The 26,738-nt window shown below is 36.6% G+C and overlaps 1 protein-coding gene across 5 annotated transcripts in view; it reads left to right on the forward strand.

Annotated features, from left to right (window-relative positions):
* Positions 1 to 26,738, forward strand: part of PPHLN1 (periphilin 1) — a 71,304-nt gene that overhangs the window by 22,166 nt on the left and 22,400 nt on the right. For 3 of the 5 annotated variants that reach the window (XM_069802206.1, XM_069802207.1, XM_069802204.1), the window contains 4 exons: positions 6,938 to 7,194; positions 11,148 to 11,230; positions 15,439 to 15,558; positions 18,159 to 18,299. In XM_069802206.1, the coding sequence (XP_069658307.1) occupies positions 6,938 to 7,194; positions 11,148 to 11,230; positions 15,439 to 15,558; positions 18,159 to 18,299 (601 nt within the window). The remainder of the gene's footprint in view (positions 1 to 6,937; positions 7,195 to 11,147; positions 11,231 to 15,438; positions 15,559 to 18,158; positions 18,300 to 26,738) is intronic. The other 2 variants (XM_069802208.1, XM_069802205.1) reach the window with 1 other exon arrangement.

Raw genomic sequence — 26,738 nt, forward strand, 5'->3', positions numbered from 1 at the left:
TAATGGCATTCTGTGGCATACCGATGAAAAGCCTTAAGAGCTCCTTTAGCAGATATTTCATGGTTTCTGGGTTCTTCTATTTAAGTATTTTAAAGATAGCCTTTGGGAAAAAGATTAATAGCTTGCTGAACGTAAAATTCACTTACGCCCTTAAAATATCATGCAAAAGTATTTCCATCTTTTTTCAGGTGCTTAGTGTGTATATTATTAGACAAATCTTTGCCTACATTGAATTTCTTGGCAAGCACTGACCTGAAGTAAAAAACAAAACCAAAAAACCCAATGAAAACCTCAAAACAAACAAAACCCCCACAAAATACCAAAACTACCCCCTCCAAACAACAAAACAAACAAAAACCCTCACCAACCCTCCTCCCCCCAACTTGTTTTGTTTAGAAATTTGACAATATACAGTTGCATGTCTCTAAACAGCATATATTTTTTCTCTGCAGTCTCATGTCATTTCCCACACCAATTTAGAAGATCTTTAAACAATAAAATTACTTTTAAATTTCCATAGAGCTATTTACTTGTGTTTCATAGTCCATCACTGTCCACAAATGCTTGTTCTCAATACCTTTGTGCTTGCTTTGGGTAGTACTTGGGAATTTTTTCTGTCTCCCACCCCATCAACCCCATGCTCTTTGGTACCACAGGGAAGCTTTTTAAAGTTCTTTCCCATGTGCTGGTCTTGGTGCCTGAGGCAGGATGACAGTAAATGTGCGAGCACCTGCTTAGGAAGGTCTGTCCCATTAGAACTTTCTCTAGAAGCAATAATGATGACCAGTTTCTGTGGTCTGTTACGGTATCAGGAAAAAAAGTAAGAGTTTGTGAAGATACCTATCTTGCTTCCTGTCTTCCTTCCAATTTTAAGCTTGTATATTGAGATACCAGATTTGAATGGTTTCCATTTTGAATTAAGGCTGTTTAGGAATTGATTCAGTTGCTACTATATTGAGAAGTTTATTCCTTGACATAGTTATCTGAACTGCTTGACTGTTCTGGGATGATCTGCTGCTCAGAAAGTCGAGAATGTGAAATCTGGTCCAACGGCAGTGTCTGTCAGTAAATATTTTATTAGTGAAATTCTGTGCTGTTTTAACTCTTAATAGAAACTGTAACTTTGTTCCATCACTTTAAGCAGATATGCACTCTGGAACTTCAGACCTATGATTTATGTTCTATTGTAGAGAAATCGCATGGATGTACTAAGCCCTCATTTTCAAAAAGAAGAGAAGCCAAGATCACATGTATATTATTTTGTCTAATTTGCTCTTGATTTGTCTAATTAATATTTTGTCTTTATTCTGCATACAGTTGTATAAAGCTGTTTGCTTTTAATTCTTTGGAACTTAAATCTGTGTTTTTCTGGACTCCTAAGTCTTTATTTCGTTCTTGGTCCTCTGTCCTAATCTCTATGCTTGACCATAGTTTCTCTCTGTCAAATAATAGCGAGAGAGAGTTTGAGTTTAAATGTACTTTTATTGTGTGGGCTTATCTTCTGGCAAGTTTAATAAAGTATGTTATTGATGACAGTAGAAAAGAGGGTACTCTCTACTAAGGATAAAGAGGTGTGTAATCTGATTTCCAGCTTCAGGTGAAGTGCAGAGCTTTGCTATTCAATTAAAGAACAGAGCAGGCATTTCTCGCTAGTGTTTCTATAATATTCAAGTTTTCTTAATTTTTATTGCCCAATCTGTCATGACATCCCAAGGTGGGGGCGGGGGGAGATGAGGTTAGTAGCTTTCGTACTGAGTGAGGTAGACAAGTGGCATCAGTGTCGAGTTGGAGTGTTTGCATATGATGGCTTCTATAGTACCACATGCAGCATAAAAATCATGAAGCATTTATACATTTTAAATATTTTGTTGTACATTTGGTATGTCTAGTTATCCTCTTCATGACAGTTACTACTGTTCTGCAATGTCTGTTTCCTTTTGCCTTCGTGTGAAAAGCTGTTAATAAGATTACATTGACTAGACCTAATTACATTAATTTCATTTAAAGCAAACGCAAATATCACTTGCAAGTACTGCGGTTACTTGCTTAGTCATCAAATGTTGAAAACCAGTTGTCATAAGAAATCAGTCATCATTTCAAATGTTCATATGAAAGCTGATGGAACCAGATTCAATTACTTGTACCTACAATGGTGTAATTCACTGTATTGTTTTAGCTTATGATAAATCAGCATAAAGATCTTTGGACTAGTTGCACAAACACATACTGTGTACTTTGAAAGAAAGGGCATGACTTCTGGGAGAGAAGATGGTGGCTGGAATCTTCTACCACCCACATTTACTTTGGAGATGTTAAAAGTAGAGGTGTTCTTGACTCTTTGTGTTTGCTTTTTGGATGTTTAACACAGCAAATCTTTTGAGAAACTTGGAGGTCAGGGGTGTGGTATATTTTATTAAATGTTTTCCACGTCATCTGAATCACGTTGGTAGCTCTATTAGCCCCTGCATTGTCCTGACAAGGAAGGCAAGAGGACTTTTTTTTGTTTCACTCTTCCTCCCCCTTCCTCTTGCCAGTTTATTATGAGATAGGGAAAGTGCATTGCATTAAAAAGCATGGTTCAAATCTTGTCTGTTTTATCTAGTTGCACTGAAATCTGGTGTCTTAGGAGATATGTATAATTTCCTCAATTTATTTATAAAATTGTGTGAATTACTTTTAGGCAAGGTTAGTAATCAATCCCAAACCTATAAATAGAATGTCTAACCCCTTTGACAATAACAATAATCTTTCTCAGATGGAGGGGGTCACCTAAACTTTTCTGTTGACATTTTATATAGGTGATAGACTGCACTCACCTTTGAGTCACTGAAAGAACCTACAGTTTCTGCTCCACAGTGACGTGCCGTTGAGTTGCCGGTCTCCAGTGCAGTGTCAAAAGCTTGAGATACATCCTCTGTGGCTGGACTGCATCGTAGATTAATGTTGTAGTTGAAAAGATGGATGTCTGTATTGGGATGTAGAAGTCCAGGAGAATAGTAAGCACGAAGTATTGTACACAGTTGTCCAGTAGCATGAATTCAATGAGGGTGAACTAAGATTCCTTTTACAAAGAAAACTTTTTCCCGTGTTCCAGGTGGTGTGCTTTCATGTACCCAAGTACACCTCCATTCCAGGCATTTCAAATCTGGCAAGTGATTGAATTTTGCCTTTATGTACTCTTAAATTATAAAATGGACACACTAGTTTGTGTTAGTCTTTGTTTCACATAGCTTAATCTGTAGCACTCCCTTTTGTAAACTGGAGGGCTTTCTGTAGCCCTCAGTTTCCCACAACTTTGCTGCTGAATGGTTTGCAGGGCTAAAAATGGCAGGGAGGCATGAGACCAGAAGTGCTCAGTGTAGTAGGGGTAGCTTAGGAAAGGTGGTGTCTCTGATTCTTTGGCGACTGAAAAGCTCCCTTGTGTTGTATTCTCTTGGTCTCCTGCTATGCAGAAAGCCATACCTTTGCCTATTCTGTATTTGTGTTTTTTCCTCCAGAAAACTGGAACTGATGGTTAACTGAAATAACTCTCAGGCTTGTGCTCTTCCCTCATCTGCCCTTGGTGGATGGTATATCAGGGTATGGCTGTTTACTTATAAAATTTCAGGAGCTCATCCAAGATTATCAGCTTTAGTGAGAATTTAATGGTCAAGTTTCATGGGGGTTAAAAATGCTAATACTTCCTGTTGCAATCCTGCTGAGAGAACTAACTTACGCTTTTGGGACTGAGTGTGAGATGTGATTACAAAGAGTAAAGATAAGAGGGATCCTATATAAAAGGGATTAATCCTGTATTTGTTATTAAGGGCAGTAGTTCTATTTTAAAGTTACAGCTGAGCACAAAATTTTGCATCTCTCTTAAATACTGTCCCGGCTCAATAAACCTTTTGAGTATGTGTTGGAATCTGAAGCATGTGCTTAACTGCTTTGCTGAATTGGGGCCTTCATTACCAAATTGCAGGTGTATGTTAGCTTAAGTATTTAAGGAAAAAAAAAAAAAGTAAAACAATGCTTATTTTGTTCTGTTCAGTGTAGTTTGTTACATTAATGGAAAACATCAGAAATGCTATGCTGTCCGAAACTGTTTTAATATAGTTAGTAGCTTGAGTGTTCAGTATGAGATAGGGTCTGGTTAAGAATTAACATGAAGTGATGAAATGAAAATTTAAAAAATGAAAGTGAGATTCCACTTTTTTGTGCATACTGTTATTGTAGAGCGAGGCTTTTGAATGTTTTCCTGTTTAAAAGTGTGTTTCAATGATATTTTGTAAATTCTTGTGTGGATATTAGAGCATTTATTATCCGTCTGCAATAGCTGGAGCTCTGTAAACATTTCCATAATAAACTTCTCTGTATACTAGGGCTTAATAACTTGCTCATAAAAATGTGCTTTGGGCATAAAAGTGGTGTACTGGTCTGCCAGAAGTTTGTGCTTTAAAAATAGGTAAGATTATTTAAAGAGAGAGATTTACAAGGAAACTGAAGAAAAAGTGTGCTGTACCTAACTCATTCCTGATAAATATTTGATCAACATGTACTTTAATAAATAACCGCCCCCCCACTTAACTAGACAAACTAGTTCAGTGTTGAGCTAATCTTTCTAGTATACTTGAAGTCTGAACTTTCAGTTTAAGTCTATTGCTACATGAAACGTCCATGCATGTAATGTAGATAAAGTGTTAGTTCCCTATTTTCAGCTACATCTCATAGGTTTGAGAACTTGCCTGGTTTCTTTAGATTTCTTTTCGCTAAATTCAAATGGACAAAGGGATTTGAGTGTTTTTTTGTTACACGTTTTCTCAGTCTCTGATAATTTCAGTTATTTCCTTCTGGAAAGTCTCCCATTAATCTACACATTTTCTAAGGAGTAGTGCCCAAAGGTGGGGACATTGCTTTCAGGCCTTTGAAGAAGGCAGGAGGATTATCCTTCTGTGTATTCTGGGGTGATTCATTCTTTGATGTAAGTATCTATACAATTGCTACTGTATAGCAGCTATTAACTAGAGTACTATTTAACAATTCTATAATTGTTTATTTTGCTGGCTGGCTTGGGGAGAAGGAAGTGTTGCAAGAAACAGAAGAAGAAAAGATGTTTAGTAAGGAAATTAATACTGATTTTTAACACACCTGTTAGGTATAAATCTGTGTAACATTGTCTTGTATCAGTTTTGGTATGCAGACCTGTAAAATATGTTTTTCTGTAAGATAAGATACCTATAAAAAGCCTGTAGTCTGTTAACAGTGAAGTAATTATTTAACTGTAAAACCTGGCTTTGCTTCACTGGTGTTTTACTGAAAACCAGGGTGGCTGAGAGCTATTGAGTCATACTTCAGTTTCGTATGAAAATTTTCAAAATAAAGATTTGTTTTATTTTCCTGATACTTTTATTCCATCTGGAATTGGAGAAATAAGCTGATGGATCGTCTGTATTTTTACTGGCTATATCCCCACCCCAATGATTTTTCTGTTGCAGAATAACCTCAGTGTTGTTGTGGGATATTTGTGCTCTGAAGCAGAACCACTCATGCAGATGTGCTTTCCACGCAAAAATTAAATCAGCACTATATAAAACACACCAGTGTAATAGGGTTTGTATTACTGTGGTGCTACCTGTGTAGTTTCAGTAGTCCAAAACACCTTTGGCACACTGAAGTCCTTTGTTACCTGTCACAAATGTGGGCCTGTAACATGCTATAGGAATTGTACACTAGAGGGCTTTTTTCCTTTATCCACCAACATAAAATTAGCTATAGCTACATTGTGCGAAATGAGACCACCAGAACTTTGCTTGCCTTTGTGAGACATTACCTTACTTAAAATATTGGACTATGATGAGAAATAGGAGAGAAAAGCAGTGCAATAAGGTACATTCTGGCTTACTAGAAATGCTATGAAGTCTTTGTTTTTACTTAGTAATGCTGTGGAGGAGCTGAGAGGTACTTGCTTCTCTTAGCAATGTGTCTTCTGACCAAGGCAAATGTCACAAGTCTAGATTCAGTAGGTGTTTGCATTCATGTTTGTTAGTTTTGAGATTCTTTAGGAAAAGTTCAGTTTGATACTGGTTTTCTGAGCTTTACATATATATATATATGTATTTAATATAATTTGCAGGTAACCAGGACATTTGGGGTATGGTCTGGAGTAACAATATATAAATTTAGTAGAAAGTTTTGATGTTTACTAGATTATGGTTTCAAATCAGTTGGGTTTCATGTAATGCTGAGTGTGTCTGTGGCATTTTGCAGTAAAGTTCAGGTTGAATGTTGTGTATTGTGAAAGATAGACTTTTTAGTTGGTATAAATCTTTGTATTTTCATTCAGGGTTTGACCTTGGGTGGATACATAGGCACGAGGATAGATATTCTGCAGTTTTGGTTTTGTCCTTGCTGGATATAAACTGAAATCCCTCAATGATATTTCCCATAACAAGGTGTTTGAAATCAAACAAGGGACGTAGTCCCTTGAAAATAAGGGTAGGAGAAAAATAGAGTTGAAAAACAGTCAAATAGTGTGAGCAATATTTGCATATGCATTTTTAGCTACTGTAAATTAAGGCTTAATTTCCAGGTGAAGTGGAGCGTGGAGTGAATCTGAAGAAATGAAATGTGAGAGTCCCAATTTCTTGAATGTCTCTTTCTCTTATATTTTAGCTGTATTATCGAGAAATTGAAAGGAATTAGCTTCTAGTGATGAAGTGGTTGAATGAAATCTGAAAAAAATTACATACATATACATATTTTTTTCTACTTTCCTACTTGTTTTTCATTTGTTGCCTAGTACTTTAACAATGCTGAAGATTTCAGGTGTGTTCTGCAGATGACAGCTGACCTATTTGTATTTACCAGATGTAAAATGTTGCCATTGTATTATCTCGTGCTGTTCCAGAAACATAGGAAGGATAACCAAGTAGCTTTCATTTTTCTGTTGTATTCAAAGGGACGTCAGAGATGGCTTCAGAAGAAGAAGCTTCTATCCTTCTCATTATATGAGAGAGCGATCCCCTCATAAGAGGGACTCTCCTTTCTTCAGGGAATCGCCAGGGAGCCGAAGGGATTCTCCGCACAGCAGATCTGGCTCTAGTGTCAGCAGCAGGAGCTACTCCCCTGAAAGAAGCAAAGCCTATCCGTTCCACCAGTCCCAGCATAGCAGAAGTATGTCATCTTTACATAAAAGAAATATTTCTTCTCAGCAAGGTAATGCTGGATTAATGATGACTGGTTAGTGAGGTGAAACTGCAACTAGCTATATAAGCCCTTTTTCTTTACATGCTGTCTTTTACGATGAGAAAACTAGACATTTTGTACCAATTATGTGTTGTCTGCTCTTTGGTTGTTTCCTTGTACTCTCTGTTCCCTTATGTATTTCATGTGGGGGATCGTAGGTGTTATTTCGGTAGCATCTCTAGACCGACTGTAGGAGTTTCAGCTGCACAGCTTTTCCAGTATCGTATGTTATTTTCCTTTTAGCATCAGCTGCTTCTGTTACTTCTTTAAGTACTTTGTTGGATTCCCTTATAAGAAACTTTCCTGTCATGTACAGCAGATGAAGACTTTTCTTCCTGCGACCAGGGGAAAAGAGGGATTAAAAAAAATTGGAGAAGTTAAAGTACATACTGCTACTTACTACGTTTTCTGAAAATGTTCTTAGAACTGTATTATTAGGGTTTTGAATCTGGTTGTTTTTTAGCAATTTCATCTTATCAGATTCTCTCAAATCTTGCTTTCCTCAAAGAAATGTGAAACATAGTTAAGTCTATACTGTGTATGTTCTGCCTTTTAAAAGCTTGGCTGTTAATCTTTCCCAGAAACCTAATGAATTATCTGTTTTGAAAATGTTTAAGGTTTTCCTATTTAAATAATTGGCCAAAAAAAAAGGCAAAATTGCTTTTTTTAGTGTACTACAATCTTAGCCACTGCTGTTTGTACAGCTTATGTAAGTTACTCTGATTTGATTTCCCTTCCTGCAAATGCTTTCTAGTGAACTATACAAACCTACTGTTCATATTGGCAATTTTTAAGAAACTAATTAGATATTTTTTTATTCACTGATAGGCATATTGTGTGTGTTTCCAGAGTGGCACACTGGACTGTTATGTAGCACTTCTTGACAAAAAAGATCTGATGGAGTTTAGTTAACATTGTTTACATATTTAGAGGGATCATTTCGCTCCATGGAGAATACAAATTATCTTTCTAGCTCATCATTGCAATTCTTTTAACATTTTGTAGCAGTAGTCAGTGAATGTGAATTCCTCTAAGTGTAAGAGAGGAAGAGAAAAATATGATATTCAACTAAATTTGTAGAAGTGTTGTAGATGTGCAGTTCATAATTACCAGGAACAGGAAAACATTGTTCAGAGAAACCATATAAAATTTTGGAATGTTTCAAGGTTTTCTAAAAATTTTCAGCCAACTTTTTGTAGTATATTGGCAGAATTACTCAAACAGTAGTGGAGGTAGCAAAGTAGAAGCAGACATCTTCACAAACCAGAAAAGATGCTGGTCAGGAGAGGAGGTTGCATTTAGGTCTGTGGCTTTTGGGATTTTTTTCCAATTGCATGGTTAAACACCTCTTCCCATCATCTTTAAATCAGTTTTAAGAGACCAGATGGCTCGTACACTAGACTATAACTGCCTGTTCACTGACAAATAGTACTACTAAACTGTTCCTCTAGATGTCTGAATTAAAATGGCCCATTTGCAAGGTATACGTGGCTTAAATAATACTTTTAGAATTGTGTTTGAATATGATTTGTCTTAGGTAAGCTCATGTATTACATATTTAAAAGGAACGTAAAGTGGGACATATCTCATATATGTCAGCACTACATTTTAGTCTGTACTTAAATGGATTTACAACAAGCGAAGTATGCACTATTTCATGCGGAACTTACAATATGCTGTCTTTTTAAATATCGTAGTAGTGTTTAAAGTCATGCAGTCTGAATCAGTTTGGCTTCATGACTTCCACTGAAGGAGGAATACTCCATGCTCTCTAGCCCTTCATAAATTAGGAAGAATACAGGATTTGAACAAAGAAAATTGGGGGGACGTAAAGGAGCTTGGTAAAGGGAGAGGAAGGGCTGGTGGGAAAGGACAGGCATTCAGCTGTGGTGGAGAGCATGGAGAGAAGCAGGGTGGTGTTCCTTCACCGGGCCAGTCAGTAAGGGGTCTGTAGAGCGGTATGCCAAGGAGATGCAAGAAGGCGAGTAGTGGTGCTTGGAAAACGTCATGTTCAATTGTACAGGTAGGGCTTGTGGGTTCAAAATAGCCACGTGCATTCAGAAAAAATGGCCTAGTAATGTCTCCAAATTAAATGGTGGTTTCTCTCTCTGCTTAACTTTGAATAATTTACTGCCACTTGTATCAGCTTATTTCATCTATTCAAGCACAAACATATAATCAACTCAACTGAGATAATCTTTAAAGAATCCAGTGTGATGAAGGAGGCATGTAGGAGGCAGAGTTAGAGTAGTCTGTAAATTTAAAAGGAGGTGGCTCATCCATGGGGCTGAAAAGCAGGTATCACAGGAGCAAAGCTTCTGTTACTTGGTGGTGTTAAGGGAGACATTCTGTGCTTTGGGGAGTGTGACGGATTAAAGACATGGTTATTTCTATTTTCATGTTTTTGGTTTTGTCATATACTTTGTATTTATAGGAACTTTTAACTTTTCACAGTTTTTCTTTTTGCAATTTCTTTTCATTGTTAAAGAGCTTTTTTAGTTAAAGATAATTCATAATTCATCTTTTATGGCTACTGGAAATTCTTAAATAAGGCTGCTTGCTATGTTTTTAGGTATGCTCTCCATTTAGCATCATCTTCAAATTGAGGGTTAAAGTGCAATTGAGAACGTTTGCTTTTGCCAGAGGAACTTCCCCAACTATTTTCAGTAGCATTTTCGAAAGACCCATCAGTAGCTGTGAAGATTTTTGCATGGATTAGTAGGTCTTCGACATCATAGCAGTAACTCACTTGCCTCTAACAATGTGCAGAGATGACCTAAGTGTTTGAGCTTTGCTTTGTATTAAGTCTACACTATACATATGTTATGAAAATGTGGGTAAGGAGTAGAAGACCACCTTTTCAAATACCTCTTAAACATTTCCTATTGTTAAAAGTCTGCATTTTGCATAGACCTTTCCTTAAATTCTTTGTATAGGTAATGGTATTTTAAAATACACAACACGATGCAGTCTTATTTTATGGCATTGAGTAAAATAAGAAAATAGCTCAGCTATTAGGAGTGAGATGCCATGTTTGCTCTTTATTGCTTTGACTCATTAAATTGAAGCTGTATTTGTTTATAGTTCTAAAATAATTTCCTGATTTTCATAAGTATTTGATAGACTTTTTAATTCATCCCTTTCTTAATTGTGTTGATACAAATTTAATGGAAACCAAGGTAAGTCTATGTTGTTTTCCGTTTGTGAACAGTCAACCATTTCCCGGTGAGTGTGAATGGTCTAGTTAATTTAGGCCTACTGACAACACATTTGCTCTTTGTATTTACCTTTTGCAGATCCCTTAGATGTAATCCATGGACCGCACGTTGAAAACTAGTAGTTTACACTGCAACCAGTTCTGCTGCTGCAGGCTGCCTGTAACCAGTCTGCGGCAAGGCTGTGCACAGACTGTGATTAGCACAGTGAATTTGAATTGTGATTTTGCCGATTTTAACTTACAAGAAAAACACTGATAATGCTACGAGCATGTAGCCTGTGGTTGATACAGTACAGGACTGTTTCCCATGGCAGGGCTTTTCAACATACTGTGGCCTGCTAAACCAGTTCCTTCGCTGCCTGGTTTCCTGGAGCGATCGGCTGGTGTCTAATATTTCACCCATTGATATTATTACAGGAATATTAAAAAGTAAAACCATATCATCTTGCCAAATCATATGGATACACCCTTTCAGTTAATGTTGAAAAAAGGACAGTGGGTTTTCCTAAATATGTGAAATAATATAGCTATATCTCTTCTCTCTTTACAAAGAGAATGCATTATCAATATTTATCAGATGGTGGAGCATGTAGATTTCATGTCTGACTTGAGTGAATTTCACTGCAATTCTTCTAAGCCAATAACTATATTTGCAACATGTAACTTTAATATAATTTTACAGTCATTAATTTTTTCTTAATTGTAGGTAAAGAGAGGACGTCAGTTCAATCACTGAAAACATCAAGAGATGCATCACCTTCAGGCTCCACAGCGGTACCATCATCAAAGGTGAATTTTCTTTTCGAGTGCTTCTCAGCATGGTTTCAGATTTCTCATTGTTGTTGGATTTTTTCCCCAGTTGGAAGGAGATACTGTAGACAGCTGTTAAGGAAAGGAGCATCTTGAATTGCTCTGTGATCCAGCAGAAGATAGGTTTCCCTTTTCTGGCAGGAAGGTGCTGATAAGGCTGTGTATCTAATGATGACACTGACAAACCTTTTATTCTGTATTCATGGTCTCACTTCAGGAGAAAGGGCGTTTTGTATGTATTTAAAGTTGTCTTTTTCCAAAGTCCAGAGTGTGCTAGAAAAGGAATGGCAAGGAGAAAAATGGGGAAGCAGTTTTTAGGAGCAACAGATCAATTGGACAAGCTTGTACTTGCACTGAACTCCATCCTTTAGTGATTCCTAAGCTGTGACTGGATTTGGAAACAGAGTAGTGAAGTGTCTGACTAACTGGGAAGATAATGTGAATAGCAGAGTTGGCTTGGAAGCAGGGCTGCTTGAGGATGTGGCAAGAATGATAGCATTTACTTGGGAAGGGAGCCACATTGCAGGATAGTTTGGTAAATGTCGTTTTATGTTCTAAATGATGCTATTTATTTTCCCATCAAATCTTGTGGGCTGAGCACCAACTACATCATCTTGCTAATTAGTTAAACGGACAGGCTAATAAACACTAATGAACAATCAGCATTCAATATTGTTCTGGCTGTCCTGTGGCAGCAAAAACATTTTCACATCACAGACTGCTTGCCTGTAAATTATATTTGAGGTTAAAATGCACACTTCCACAGGAGTATTTTCTCTAAATTGTTGAGAAATACCTTAATGAGAAATAAAGAAACAATGCATTATATTGTCCTAAGTGAATAAGGTCCTATTAAAAAGTAGCATTCACCCTAAGTAGCATGGTGTACTAGCATGATTCTTGAGGTTTTTTTAATAAAAGCATGGAATGCTTGCACACCCAAAAAAAACCCAGGGAAGAAAGAACGGTACTTTTTGTTGTGAGAAGGTGAAACCGAAGGAAATAATTAGGTGGGAAAAAAAGAATCAGGCTTTAGTTGTGCGATGTCATTCTAAGTACTTATCCCTTATGCAGCTCTTTTAGAACTGGTGTGCTAGGCATTAGCTAATTGCCGGTGTCCTTAAGGGGGGGAGGCAAGCGATATATTTTCAGTCATGTAAATAAGGAAAGCAAGATAAAAGCTGTTACGTACAAGCTACACTGATTTGGATTATAAAATACACTTTATAATTAGTTCGCCTGTTTTGCTTACAGACTCAGCATACTGGAGCTTAATAATCCTTGCTTAATACAAACCTTTGAGAACAAGGAGGCATCGCAAAATCTCTTGCTCTTGTATTAATATGCAGTGTGAGCTTGAACTATAAAGTATTCTTTAAATGTTTTGCTTTCTTCTTCAGTCAGGTCTGACCTATGCTGTATTGGGTTTTTTGCCAGCAGTTTGCATACATCTGCTGGCAGTGGATATCCACTTGATGTAATCTACACAAAGCGAAACTCTCTATTTGATGGAAATCATTGCTTCAGACAATACAAATATTTATTGGGTCTGCACCAGCTGCAGAAATAGAAGTACTTCAGTTACCTTTTGTTGCTTTTCTCTTGAAGTCCCCAAATCTGCTTGCAATGTACTGCCCTGTATCAGTGGAGCCTCTTGGGGTGATGGCTGGGTCGCACTAACCTGTTAAGATATACAAGTGCTCCACTGACATAGAAATATTGACAGGAAAAAGTCTTGGCAAAACATGATGACCATCTCTAGGGCCAGGGTCTTACAATCTACTTAGACTTGAGAAATGAGTTATATACTTTATATTATAGATTAAAGGAGATAATTTTCAATGCTTTAAGTTTATAATTTAGCTTTGAAATACTTACAAAGGTGTATGCTTCTGCAGCAGTATCTCTTTTTACTGTATTAACTATATGCAAATCTGAAAAGGTATTCCTATCTGTCTTATAATTAATTTTTTACATATTCATGCCTGTGAATTAATACATGTTCGTGTTATCTGATCTTAAGCACCTGTTTAACTGACTATGGCATGAAATCTTTTGTGTTTTGCTTTAATAGCTGTCTGGACTGTGAGCCTTGGAGGCTATATCCAACATAATTGGAGCAAAAGGCAGATGTGTGAGACAGGGAAAGCTTCCCAGCAAAGATAGCAGAAAACTGACAGGTTTTTGCTGTTCTTATGTTATGCGTAAGGTAAAAAAAAAAAAGACACATCTGTTTTGAGGTGAGCAGGGGGAAGTTTGGTTGTTTTTTATGAGATATGCTAGGTTGTTCATTTCTTCCAAGTTTGCAGCGTAAGCAGCTGCAGACATTTTTCTCCAAGAAGTGTGTTCCTGTTCTTTCTCTTCAGTTGTAGTGTACCTGTGGAAATACTATTACTTTATTACATAAAATGCACTCAGGATTTTTTAATATGTATTTATTGACATGAGACCTATAGAATTAAATTTAGTGAGATTAAATTAAACAGATTTTTTGCTGTATTCCAGTAGATACTGGAGTGGTTAGCTTCTGTTTATGGCTTGTAGAAATATTGTAGGTCATGTGAGATTTTATTTATCTTCATTTCATGCACAGCTGACTGTCGGTGACAAAGATACTGGTCTTTTCTTTTTGTTAGTGTTGGCCAGAGTTACATTTGAGGAAAGGGAGAGATTAATAATAGAACCACAGTACAAGATTTTGGCAGCTAGGGAAAAGTCAGGTTAAAGTCAGGCATACTATGGGGAATAAGAACATCGGGGAAAAAAAACTTGGCAGCAGATAGTTTGTAATGAGACTAGTGTAAGGATAACTGTGTAGTTTGGAAAGGTGAGCTGGGCTAATTATTCTATGAATTATATCACCCCTTTCTTTTAAAAACTCTCTTCATACCCCTACATATTGAACTTTGCCACCTCCTGACTTTGCTGGTTATAATTCTGTAATTTACAATTCTAGAAAAGAGAGATTCCTATTTGAACATTGTGTTGCACGTCTCTTCTGGATTCAGATAAAGGTGGTGTCTATGACACAGAATCCTGGAAGGGTTCTGTGAATTGTATACTTAGGCCATACTACAGCACAAAGAGATGTTTGGGTAATATTTTACTTGAGGTCAGTCTTATTACAGGTCACAGTATTTGCTTCTGCTGGCCATTTACGTAATTTAGAATGAACTAATAATAAGAGGGGGAAGTGTTGGTTTTTTTGTTTCGTTTTATGTTTGCTTTTTTTTGTCCACCTGTTTGCAAAGATGGAACAGGTATTGGGTGGAAACTGTGACAACCTTTTTCAGGCAATAGGATTTTTGTATCTTTTTTTAGATATCCATCTTAGTGTTGCAGTTTTTTAATACTAGAGTGGTGTAGATTCTTGGGTGGATGCATCCATACATACAGTTGATTCAAATGAAATATCTGCATAGTGGTAACAAGATTTGTAAGGTAGCTATTCCTAAACTGGTTTTGGTACCTGGGTATTTGTCATTGTCTGTTTGTTGCTCTGTTACTAAAAGCCAAATCACAGTCTTAGAGCGAAGTGAATTTTTAAATGTTATTTATGTGAGTATTTCCATCTGAAAAGGTAGATTAAAAGACCATAAGGCCATGATTGACTCTGTTATAAATGATCAATGTTCTCCCCAAATAAAAATTAACGAATTTTAACAGAAGCTGCTCTGATCATTTAAAGTATGTATAAAATACTTTTTGTCCCTAATTAGCTTGGGATTTATACCCTACGCAGTATTTAATGGTTTAGTTTAAATTAGTTACAACCTTTTATGCTTGAAAATCACATTGAATTATTAGATCACTGCACACTTGTATCTGACTTCTTAGTGCCCATTTGATCCATGTCTCTTTAAACTCAACTGGTCTCAAATAATGTTTCTGTTATTTCTGTCCCGTGAATTTAATAAAACTGATTCTGACAGTATGGTGCCTTTTTTTTTTTTTTTTTGAACTTCAGTGATTTATCTTTTTTTCTCCTCTCTCTTTTATCTCTGCTCTCTCCCCATGCACTTTTCTTTTTAAAGAAATCAGTAGGCAAATGAAATAGCTTCAGCTTCCTTATTTCCTATTTTAAAATGTTTTGAGGATCTGAATAACTGTTTATTTTAGCTTTGAAGATGTTTTGCCATGTGTAAATATATTTCATGTTAAACCTTGACTATAATGTTTTTGTGCAGGCCTTGGATAAGAGCAACAGACTATCGGAAAAGGAACTTGCAGAAGCTGCAAGCAAGTGGGCAGCTGAAAAGTCAGAGAAGGCCGATGAAAGCAATATACCTGAAATAACAGAGTATGATGTAAGACAGGATTATTAATCGATTTATTTTAAAGTGTTACAACAATAGACTCTTGTTTTTCTGTACTCTCCTGAAAGGCACATTTTCTGACTTACCCCTGAAATTGTCTGCCTATGCTATTAAATGTTTGTTGAAAGGGAGTGAGAGGGAGACTAAAGCCTTGTGATTTATTTATTTTTAAAAATACACAAAACCACAGTAGGTTTTGTTAGCATAATTTAAATTCATGTTGAACTACAACTGACAAAATAAGGCTCCAGCTCTCCCAGGGGTTCTCCAAGGAGCTCTTGTGCTAGTGTAAGTCTGTATCCCTGCTGAACTCCTTAAAATTAGCAGGTGACTTCTGAGTCAAAATAGAAGTGTACATGTAAAACATAAGACTGGAAGAGAAACTTGGTTTACTGAGTTCAGTTCCATGCCATGTCAACCTGCCATGTCATGTATTCTTTTTCAGAAAGCAGTCCTCCTCTATATTAAAAATTAAGCTTTTGCCTTGGTACTACAGTGGGTAGGTTGTTTTTTTTCCAGAATCTGTATTTCATTAATAATCGACATTAATTACCAGTTTATACCCATCTGTTCTTGCCCCTCCTTGTCTTCTACCCCTTGCTATATTGAGGTATGATTATAGCCCTTTTCAGTCTTTGTTTTGTTATGCTGCTCTTGGATAGGATGTCTTTTTTGGATTCTGCTATGTTAGTGGAAGATGTGTTTGTTGTTTAAAACAAACAAAATGTCATGTAATGTCTTTTTGTAAAATAGTCTGGTTTAATTCTGTGATCACTTCATCTTCAACTTTCACTTTGCTTCAACTTCAGAGGCACTGTTACAAAAACAAAATAGTACCTACTTTACAAAGTCATGTGTCTTAAACTTTAATGGCTTTGTATTTTATATTTGTTTGTAAATAATTTGAGGGAAAATAAAAGCATCTTGGGAAGCATCAGATTTCCTCCTTGTATTTCATGCTTGTGGAACCTAAGGGCTTGATTATAGAAATGAACTCACTGGATCCATATTTATCTGAACTTTTAAGTCCTGTCCATTGATGTAATGGCTGAGTGCATCAGCAGCTTCTTGGTACTGGACAGGAAGATCCAGTTGGATAAATAACCTGTTCGTTTCCCTCCAGGAAAAAAAAAAAAAATAAAAAAAAAAGGGGGGAGGGAGGTTGGAGTGAGGATGCCATACGGAGGAGAATATATGCATGGACATTTCTGAGAGGTTCAGGAGAGTAACCGTGAAGAGAAATGTCACTCCTGTTCTTGATGAGTGGAAGGTAATGCAAGGAAGGAAAGAACAGTGGGCCATATGGAGAAGAGTTGTTTAAAGCTCTCGCTGTGCCTCAGAGAAGATTGCAGTGGCAAAAAGATTCAAAATAAAGATTCAAAATTAAAGAATTGCAATTGATTATGGCAGAGTCTGAGATGGTTTATTGACTAAGAAAGCGTGCAACAGCAATGCTAACAAAGGAGGTGAGGCATCTCATTCTGAGTCCTAGAAGAAAGGATACTTCTCACTTTGATTAGTAGGCTGTCATGTATGAATTGCAACAGTCTTTAGCTTTTTCCAGTTTATCTTACATCGTGCTTAATAGCTGAACTTTGTGTTGTACTGAACTTTTTCGCAGCCTTTACTCATTCTCAGGGGTTTCATGATTTACTGAGTAACAAGATTTGGCATGCAATCTTACTGGTTTATATTGCTGCTAAGTTTTGAGCAGATGCTTATAGGAGCTTAAGCTTTTTTTTTTTGTGTGTGTGTCTAATGCTTTTCTCTTTCACATTAGTTAAGTCTTAAGATTCTCTACCTCTTTATTTTTGAATAGTAGAACATACTTTTATGCATCTTCTTCAATTCTCAAATCTTACTTTGTAAAAAAAAAAAATAAAAATAGTTTACTACTTTACAAATCTGTTCCATAATATTGGATTGAAATATGCTGTAGTAATTTCTTGTCTTTTTACATCTTCTATATAGACTCCTTGGAGTGGGAGTCTGATTTCTTTGGTGCAGGGATACTGTCTTAATTTCTGGTTTAGAGGGAAGCTTTTACAATTTTGGTACTTCAGTAAGATTTCTCGTATTATCAGGAATCCTCTAAGCGCATGTTTGCTTTTGCTATACAATAGGTCTCTCTGTTTAATATTCAACCTGTGGTCCTGAATGCTGCAAGAGTTCTTTCTGACAGCATTTTGATTTTGTCGATGCCTGTTTACCTTTTGATTTTGTTACTTTTATCCTTTCCCAGAAAATGAATCCCACTTTCACTGTGGATTTTTCTTGCTAGTTGGTGTTGTAAATATCACATATACAAGTCCTTCTCAGCAGAAGGGCAGGTAAAGGTTATCTGACATCATTGTCTTTACACAGTTAAGACTGAGTCACAGGGTTTTTTTTTATGATGTCATGTTCTCTATGTGTTTAAAATCCATATTTCTGTATCTGTTAGATTGTAGATAGTAGCAATAATACTTCGCTAATAGTCTTGATGAGCAAACTCATATCTAACTGAATGACTGTATTTGGGTTCTTATTTTTGCTCTCACTTTGAGGTTTTTATTTTGCTCTCAAAACTGATTTTTTTTTTTTATATAAAGGCTGGATCTTCAGCTCCATTATACATCGAACAAGCAGAGGAAACAGAAACAAATATAACAGATAGTAAGGAATTATATGAGGATGGCCAGCTTCTTGGTCGCTCAAAAGCAATTGCAACTAAGACAAAGGAGATTGAACGGGTGAGTCCTCTTGGCGTTTTGTCACTCACACAGTACCTGTGTAATGGTTCGATCTGGTAGAATATGTTGATTTACTTTTTCCTCTTTCTTGGAGTGTAATATGAATGTAATCGGATTTCTTGAGGTGATGTGATGCTAACATCCCCATCTGTTTAATTCTGAAGAAGCATGGCATTTACCTGCACATGGGAATTAATGGTAGTTTTCTGTAATTTACATGCAATACCTGCTATTTTGCAAGCCAAGGAAATGACTGCTCCTTTGAATAATTGTTTTAAAATCAAATATAATACAAATAATTTCAAGTGTAATTTAAAAGTAAGGCTTTATGTGAGATCAAATTATCAAAAATTACTTTCACACTGTAATTTCCTGAACTTAAATATACACAGCTTGGGACTGAACACTCAAAGCTGCCTGTTTGGGGTTTTTGGTTGGGGGGGAAGGTGGCCGGGGGGAGGGGGGTGTTGTGGTTTTCTGTTTGTTTTTTTGTTTGTTGTTTTTTTTTTTTTTTTAAGTCAGCTTTGTATCTCAGTGCCTTTGTCATTCTCTGAAGATTAAGAACCTTTAAGTTTTGCTTTGACTACAGTGTTTTGTATCTAGATGAGGGAGGGATATTGTGTTCAAAATTTCTATTCTTTTTCTCTTTTGTGTTGAGTACTTGGGGCTTGACTTAATACAAACAAGATTTCTGTTACTCTTGTAACATTGAGTTTTTGAAGAGGTTCAATGGAAGTTTATTTGTGTATTAGTTTTTAATATCATGTCACCTCACAGTGAGGAAATTATCTACAATAACCTTCAATTTCATTTGTCATAAACAATTGAAATGTTTTGTTTCCATATTTTTGTTACTTTAAATGGAGAGGTTGGAGATTTTTTCTGACTTGATCTTTCTGATGTAAGTGCAGCTTTGCCCAACTCTAGAAATTGCATTTAAAGTTTATAATTTGTGTGGGAGAAAGAGATTACTTTCTTCAAACTTGCCCTGATTTACAGTGTATGCCTGGGGTGGGTGGAAGGGAAATATAGATCACTTTTCCCCCTCGTGATTATCTTATAATAACATCTTCAAGAAAATAGGTCTCTGGTCTTGTTTGAGATAAGCTTATTCTAAGTCTTTAGTTTTCCGTCTTACTTGTAGCGGACCTCGTTGCTTGTGAGTCCGTATCCTGTGCCGTAACACTGTTGTTCCCTTTTTTCTTGACACCTGAAAAACAACTTCTGTTGATGTCAATTCTACTGAATTGTTTTTGCTTCTTTTTTTTTTTTTTTTTTGATGTTGACTTTTTCCTGGTGAGCATGGCTTTGCATGTGTGCTGGGTCTGTCTGGGATGGGGTAAACCAGAGCACGCTGTGGCTATGAGGGTCACGATGCAGTTTGTTCATCCCTGTGTGTCTGATCTCCAGGCCGTACGTCGCCTACATCAGCTACTACCAAATGCATAAACTTAGGACTATTTAAAAATGACAAACTGAAACAACTGAAGACAAGGAGCGGATTTAAAAAAAAATAGCAGTTGTGATTATTTAGCCTGATGCTGGTGAATCTGTGATTGGTTTATTTTCCCTAGGTCATAAGGACAGGCTTATAGTGAAAACAGATGAAAATTTGGGCATAAAAAACAAATGTTGTTTTCAATATGATCTAATGTTATTGTGTTTGGTAGAGTTTGCACTTATCTCGAAAGAAATCTAGATTATGCTCTGTAAAACAGAATACTTTTAGGAACTTAGCTCAGAAAAGCCTGAGGAATAACTTAAAAAGGTTTGGATTTCGTAGAACCAGTTTCTCCTGTTGTTGATTTGAATATTGAAGCTGTCAGCTTCCGCAGAATTAAAATAAGATTTTAGAGTGATACAGGAAGCATCTTCAATACATTTTATACAACTGAATGAGATGCATATTTTTTTCTAAAATCAGGTGCTGTGAATTTGTTGAAGGTTAGACAAGATATGTATTTAATAATCTAAAATTAAGACTGTAAAATTACCTATATGTTTTTCAGATAAATGTTGAAAAGTAACTTTTGCTTTAGCAATTAAAAAAAAAAAAATCCAGAAAACTTATTGTTACGATAGTCCTGACAATTTTCATAATTGTGAAATACTGTGAATCTTCCTACTGTATATGGGAGTAGTCTCTCTGTAGAAATGTATACAGTGTTCCGTTGACTTCGAGTTGTCACCATGTAAAAGTAAATTTGGTTTAATTCTATATGGCTCGAGTTCTCTGCCTTTGACAAAGAATAAGAGAGGGAGCAAAGAGTGGAATGCAAACTAAATTTGCAGTCCTGTGGTAAACTTCTTACTAAAGGTTTTTTGGGTGAACTTCTCAATATAATTTATACTGATTTTACTACTGTTTAACTGAAAGTATGTTTCTGGGTTTTGCACAGTAAAATTAGTCCTTAACATGCAAATTTAACACTATGGCTAGTCATGCTATATTGTTTGTATAGATGTAACATTTAAACCTTAAAAGTGAACTGTAGGCTATAATACACTTTAGGAATAGGAAGACTGACTTGATAATGAAATATAGAATACATTTATAAGAAAGCCTTTTCATAATTTGTTTCTGATTATTTGTCTTGAAGACTCAAATAACAGCGGAAAAAAATTTTTGTTCTATGGACTTTTTTCCAGTTGAATTTCATTCAGGTGTTTAAAATAGCTTCTGAATACCTAGTTTTAATGTATTATTTCTGGAATGTAATTTTATGGAAGGATTAGTAAAATAAAATATTTATTGCAAAGAGTTAAGCTGCAAAAATGGTGAAGCTGTAATCCTTCTGCAAAGCAAGATTCCCGAAAGATTGGTTTTCAGTTTTCACTGGACAGCTATTAAAGTATTTTAGACAAATAAATAAATCAATCGGGGTAGAAATAACTTCTTGTACCACTGGGTATGTGTCTAAGAATTGGTGAGGGTCCAGCTAGTGTTTGAGAAAGTGAGGCTTCGTTAGAAGGCTTGACCCATCAGACCTCTTCTGCTAATGTTTCCCAAGTTTTTCTGCTTTCTCTTGGAGCACCAGATCTAGTGATGTTTCCTTTTCAGTTCATATTTATTCTCATCCTGAGTCCCAGGTATTCTTGCTATTCCAAACTCCTGATAAAGCCCTCTTTGCTTTGTCCTCTCCATATCCATCTGTCTCTACAGCCCCAACCAGGAAAAAGAACAAAATTTTCCAAATATGTACTTTTAATAAACCCAGAGGCAGAAACCAGTGCTGACAGAACACGTACAGTGTCGCAATGAGCAAATTCATTGCTGTACAGCAGAGAAACAGGCAGCCTGATGCCCTGGGCGGGAGCGGGGGTGGCAGCTTGTGATACAGTCTGTTATTTCTCTTAAGAAAAAACAACAAAAAATCCCTTAAGCAATTGAATGAAATATTCATACAGGTGTTCTGTTTAAGTCCATCTCTGTTACGTGTTGCTCCTATCACTCTTTTGTAAAGTTCCCTCTACCTTTCCTCGTAGTTACAGTACCCAGAGGGTACTAATGTACCTTTCCTCTGAGTTACAGTAACACAGTCACCAAATTCAGAATTTTAAATGGAACGTGATTGTAAATGGTCGCTCTGGCTCATCAACCAAATATTTGTTTGTTATTTGTTTGATGGGGGACTTACTGCAAGCATTCATGTAAAATACTGTAATTTGAAGAAAAATAAAATTCTTTGTGTGCTGACTATGGCAGGGCAAAAATCATCAAACAAGTGCTAGCTGCTGTTTGGTATTTAGTGACTATCTTTTAAGAGTCTGCAGTTGCTTTGCAAGTATTAACATAGAGAGAGAATGGAAGTTGTGCTCATGGGTAAAGGCTTGGAAAAATCCGAACACTGTTTGAACAGAGCCAAGAATTATTTGTGTGACTCCCAAACTAGAAAAACTCCAAAGCATATGTTTAATTTGAAGTCTGCCAATATTACTTTGGAAGGAAGAACACGGTTGAAGGTGAACAGGCGCCTGAGAACATTTCCGAGCTGGGACCGCAGAATCCTGGTCTCATCTTTGAAATGACAGGCATAGTGACAGTACCATGGAAACATCCAGGTTGGCCTCGCCTGGGCCAATCTTCTGTTGAAACGGAGCCTTAGATCAGGTCAGTCGAGTTGGGTCCTGAATATTTCCAGTGAGGCAGACTCCCGCGTTTCTCTGGACAGCCCGTGTCGGTGTTTCACCGCTCTCCCTCTGAGCTCAGCTGCCGTCGCAGTCCTGCGTGCTGTTCTCCAGAACAGACTTTCTTTCCGCCAACGACGGGGTTTTTGCTCCCTGCTCCTCTTGGCAGTTTCCTCTCCCCATCCGTGAACTGCGGAATCCCGGCTCCTTGCTGTGGTCCCCTGCTTTTGGCTGGCCTCGCCTGCCCCTCGGGTCGTGCTCCGCCTGGAGTTGGGCTCAGCTGCTCTCGGGGAAGGGTTGAGTTCCTGGGACCCCCTGGCTCTGCCACTTTGTGGTTGGTAGGACAGGATCTTTCCTGGCACTTCTGCGTGGCCGGTACTGGGAAAACTGCATCTTCTTTTCCATCTTTGTGCCTCTTTGCAGCGAATGAAAATTCTGCAGCGTTAATGTGCGTTTCATGTTTTGATATATCCCATAAAGTACGGTCTAGATCCATGATGTGGCTTTCAGTGTTCTACTTCTAAGCAATCAGAAACTTTGGAGAGTTTAGGAAAAAAAAAAGTGAGCTAATTAGCTTTCTGGGTTGTTTTGGTGTTCTTGTGTTTTGGTTTTTTTTTAAGCTAGGTGTTTCCTTTGAATATGCCTTTCCATCTTTCCTCCACAATTATAATTTTGAAATTTGGTGTTACACGTTGTCTGAGCACAGTGGGTAGAAGCCCATTAAATAGGTGTTTAAAAGATTGGTCTGGGTACTTGAAAACAGTGTAGCAGAGAATTTTGCATTGGCTGTCAAGGTCAATGAATGTCCATAGGTTGCTGATGTAACAATTTCATGCGCTTTTTAATATTTTTGCATTTAATAACATGCAGTATACATTAAAGTATTGTTTTGGAGTTATTTAGTTTCTGTTTTTATATAGTTAAGGATCAGCTTATGCTTTTAGCACATAATGTGCTGAAGTGTGGGTTTTTTCGGAAGTGATGACAAATATGTCCCTGGTATTAAATTCACAATTGGAGCGATTCAGCGTTGGTGTTACACAAAAGGCTATCTCTTTGTTGTTCCTTTATGAGCATGAGTAGCAGGGATTCTTGAAATGTCTTATCTTGTCTAGACATCAAGTCTGCAACACTGTGTTAATTAGTCCATTATTATGTGTCCAGTTTCTTAAATGTTGCATATGCAAGTTGAAGTGACATGGGTTTCCTATGAAAATCTATTATTTTCTGAAGACAAATTTTACCAAACGAGCCAAGTACCTTCCTTGATTTTGGCAAAAAATCAAACCTTTAAGTTTCTGAATGAGATTTGACACTCAGACCTCAATTTGTCTATTACCACAGAGCTCTGGCATCTAAGAAGGAAGCATAGGAATTAATACATTCATGAATGCTTTTTTTCTTAATGGAATTACTGGCTGACTGCATGCTTTCAGTTCAACAATATTTTTAAATGTTCAGCAGAATAATATATGTTCAAACATTTGTTTACTTGACTTTCTAAATTAATATTACTTGTTAACAGCCCTCAGTTGTATTAATGAACTGTTAGCCTAATTGGACAGCCTTCTTGGTGGAAGATGCTGAAAATCACAGATTTTTCTAAAGCTTGCATTTGAAACTTGATAGATACGGTGCATGGAAAGAAGGAAAAATTGGTGTGTGACTGGGTCAACACGCTGTCCAGATTCTCTTTCCAGACCTGCTGTCTAACTGCTTTCATTTTTTAGGTAAACTACTTAAATCTTTGGCCTAGAAGTTGCAGTTAAGAAAAACAGTTAGGTTTTAGCAGCTGTAGTTTTTAGTTTAGCTGTGTGTAGTTTTAGAAGAACTGTTTCTTGTTCTCCTGCTTTGTCACATCTCTTGTTCTGGTAAGATCTATATAGCAATAACTGAATTGCCTTTGTGTGTATTTAACACTTTTTAATGGGACTCGGTTCTCTAGAGGTGCTGCTCTAAGAGAAGACTGACAGCTCACAAAGTGGAACTTTACATCGCAAGGACTTACTTAAAGTTTTGGGTTTAATAGCAGACCATAAAAAAATATACAGGCATTTCTGTCATGATAAAAGTTACAGTTTCTGTAATGTATGGAAGTATACTGTATGCCTTCGTCCTCACCCCCAACCCCTCCCGTGTCCATTGCTAGTTTTGTTTTGCTTCAAACAAAACTGTTTTACAGTGCTTCAAAAGTGTAAGGGTGAAAGAGGATGTAAATATGAGGTAGCTTCTGCATTTTGGCTAGGAATAAGCTAATGAGAAGCTGTGGTAAGTATATCAGAAAAGTTTTATAAGTTCTGGATATGTTAGATTAGACATTTAAGTTTTAGCAGTTGTTGTAAAATAAATTAATGAATAAATTGGACTAATGGGAATCCAGGAGGGAATGAAAGAGGCTGTCAAAGTGGGCCTTGGGTGTACCTTTTCTTTCAATGTCAGCTGAGCCAGGGAAACAGGCTACTGTTTCCTTAGATTAGGTTGTTGGTCTGCTTGTGCTGTTGCTCATTTCAGGCAAAAATATCTAGGTTAGAAAAAAAATCCCCTAATTAAAATATGAATTAAGAGGTAGGTAAGTTAAGTGAGCTGAAGGAACTGGAACACATAGTAGCTAGAAAACACATTAAAGGATTATTTCTGATTATGGATGAGGTCAGACATGCTTTATTTCTGACGGGAGTAGACCAGACAAGAGTAACAGGCCAGATGAGAGTAAAAGATGGGGAAGCTGCAGATTTTGGTTCCCTCCTAGCTTTTTTGTTGTCCTTCAAGCCTTGTGTACTTAATACACAGTAGCAAGGCCTTAATGATGGACTCATCATCAGTCTAATTTGGTTGGTAGCATAGTATGTATCATGCCTCCACTGAGCTTATGTTTGCTTTATTTAAATGTAAAATGCAATTAAGTGTGTTTAATTTATTTTTTCCTAATCAAGAAAACATTTGTCTCAGGTCTTGGTATTTTGCCTTAGGCTTCTCAGAAAAATTGATGATGATTCCTTTACTTAATGATATCATCTGCCTATGATCTTGTTTCATTCTTTTGTGGTTTATTAGTTTGCTTTTATCGGTACCCCTCTCCTTATATACAAGTCAAGTAATTTATTACTTTTTACACATTCTTAGGCACTTTTTCTTCCATATTAATTCTGACTCACTGACTTTTCTACTGTCTTTTATTATTTATTCTAGACCTCTTTAATTTTTACCATGGCAAAATCAAATCAATTAAGTTATTATGTTTTTTTGCATCTTTATAGTTCACACTTGCCTTAAGTCTTTTTTGTGCTGGGATCTTTCAATTTTCTAAATCTGAGCTGTTTGTTAGAAATCTGCATTTTCATGATTATGAAACTGCAAGATGGAGAATATAAAGGCTTTTGGTCAGTATCTTCATAGTATCATCAATTCTCCTTATAAATACATTGATTTAAAGCAGGATACTTGTAAAAGGATGTGAAAACTTTAGCTACTTTCCTTTTCTTGTGTTAGGGTCACCATGCTTTAAAAGTTGCAGTCCTTCACTTTCCATTTGTTCGGCTATGTTCTCTTCCCTTTACATGGACGTTAATGGGTTATTTGGTATGCACTGCAGTGTTCGTAATTACAAACTGCTGCATATGCAAAATCAGCACAACTCACTCATTTTACTTCACCACCTGAAGGTATAGTTTAATAAGGAAGTGTATTACCACATTTCAGCTTTTTGCCAGCAGGTTTTTTCATTGGAAAGCTGATAAAAAGTGAGTGTTATTTAATATGCAAAGCTCATAGGGCAATACGTTTAAGAGAACTTAACACCAGAAATGTACTCATGTATCCAGTAACAGTAGGGTATTTCTTAGAGAGACTTGCATGCATTAGATAGAACTCACCTTTAGCTTTCTATCACTACCTGTCTATGGAAGATTTTGTGTTTGACAGTTTATTTTGCCTTACATTTTTTAATGTAAACAGTTCTTGGCCCGTGCTGAGCACATAATTTTGAAGTTGATGAATGCTGGGGACTCAACCTGTTGATAAATGTAGTCGTTGATACAGTATTTGATGTGGTGGCCCTTAATTTATGTGATCAAGCAGTACTGCAGATTGCAAGATCTCAGAGGACTGTTTAATGTGGATTGTTGACAGATGTTATAATTTGATGGCAGATCTCTGGAAAACTTAAATGAGAGAGGGTTAGTAGTTAGGTACTTGATAAAATTGCTGGACTTCGTTGAAACCAAAAAAAAAATGTGAAAGAAGGTTGTACCTGTTTCACTCACTGCCCAGCTGTTCAAATCTGAAAGACAAGATCCACTTTTTGGTCAGATA

The sequence above is a fragment of the Haliaeetus albicilla genome, chromosome 14, assembly GCF_947461875.1.
Source record: "Haliaeetus albicilla chromosome 14, bHalAlb1.1, whole genome shotgun sequence".
NCBI classification, from domain to species: domain Eukaryota; kingdom Metazoa; phylum Chordata; class Aves; order Accipitriformes; family Accipitridae; genus Haliaeetus; species Haliaeetus albicilla.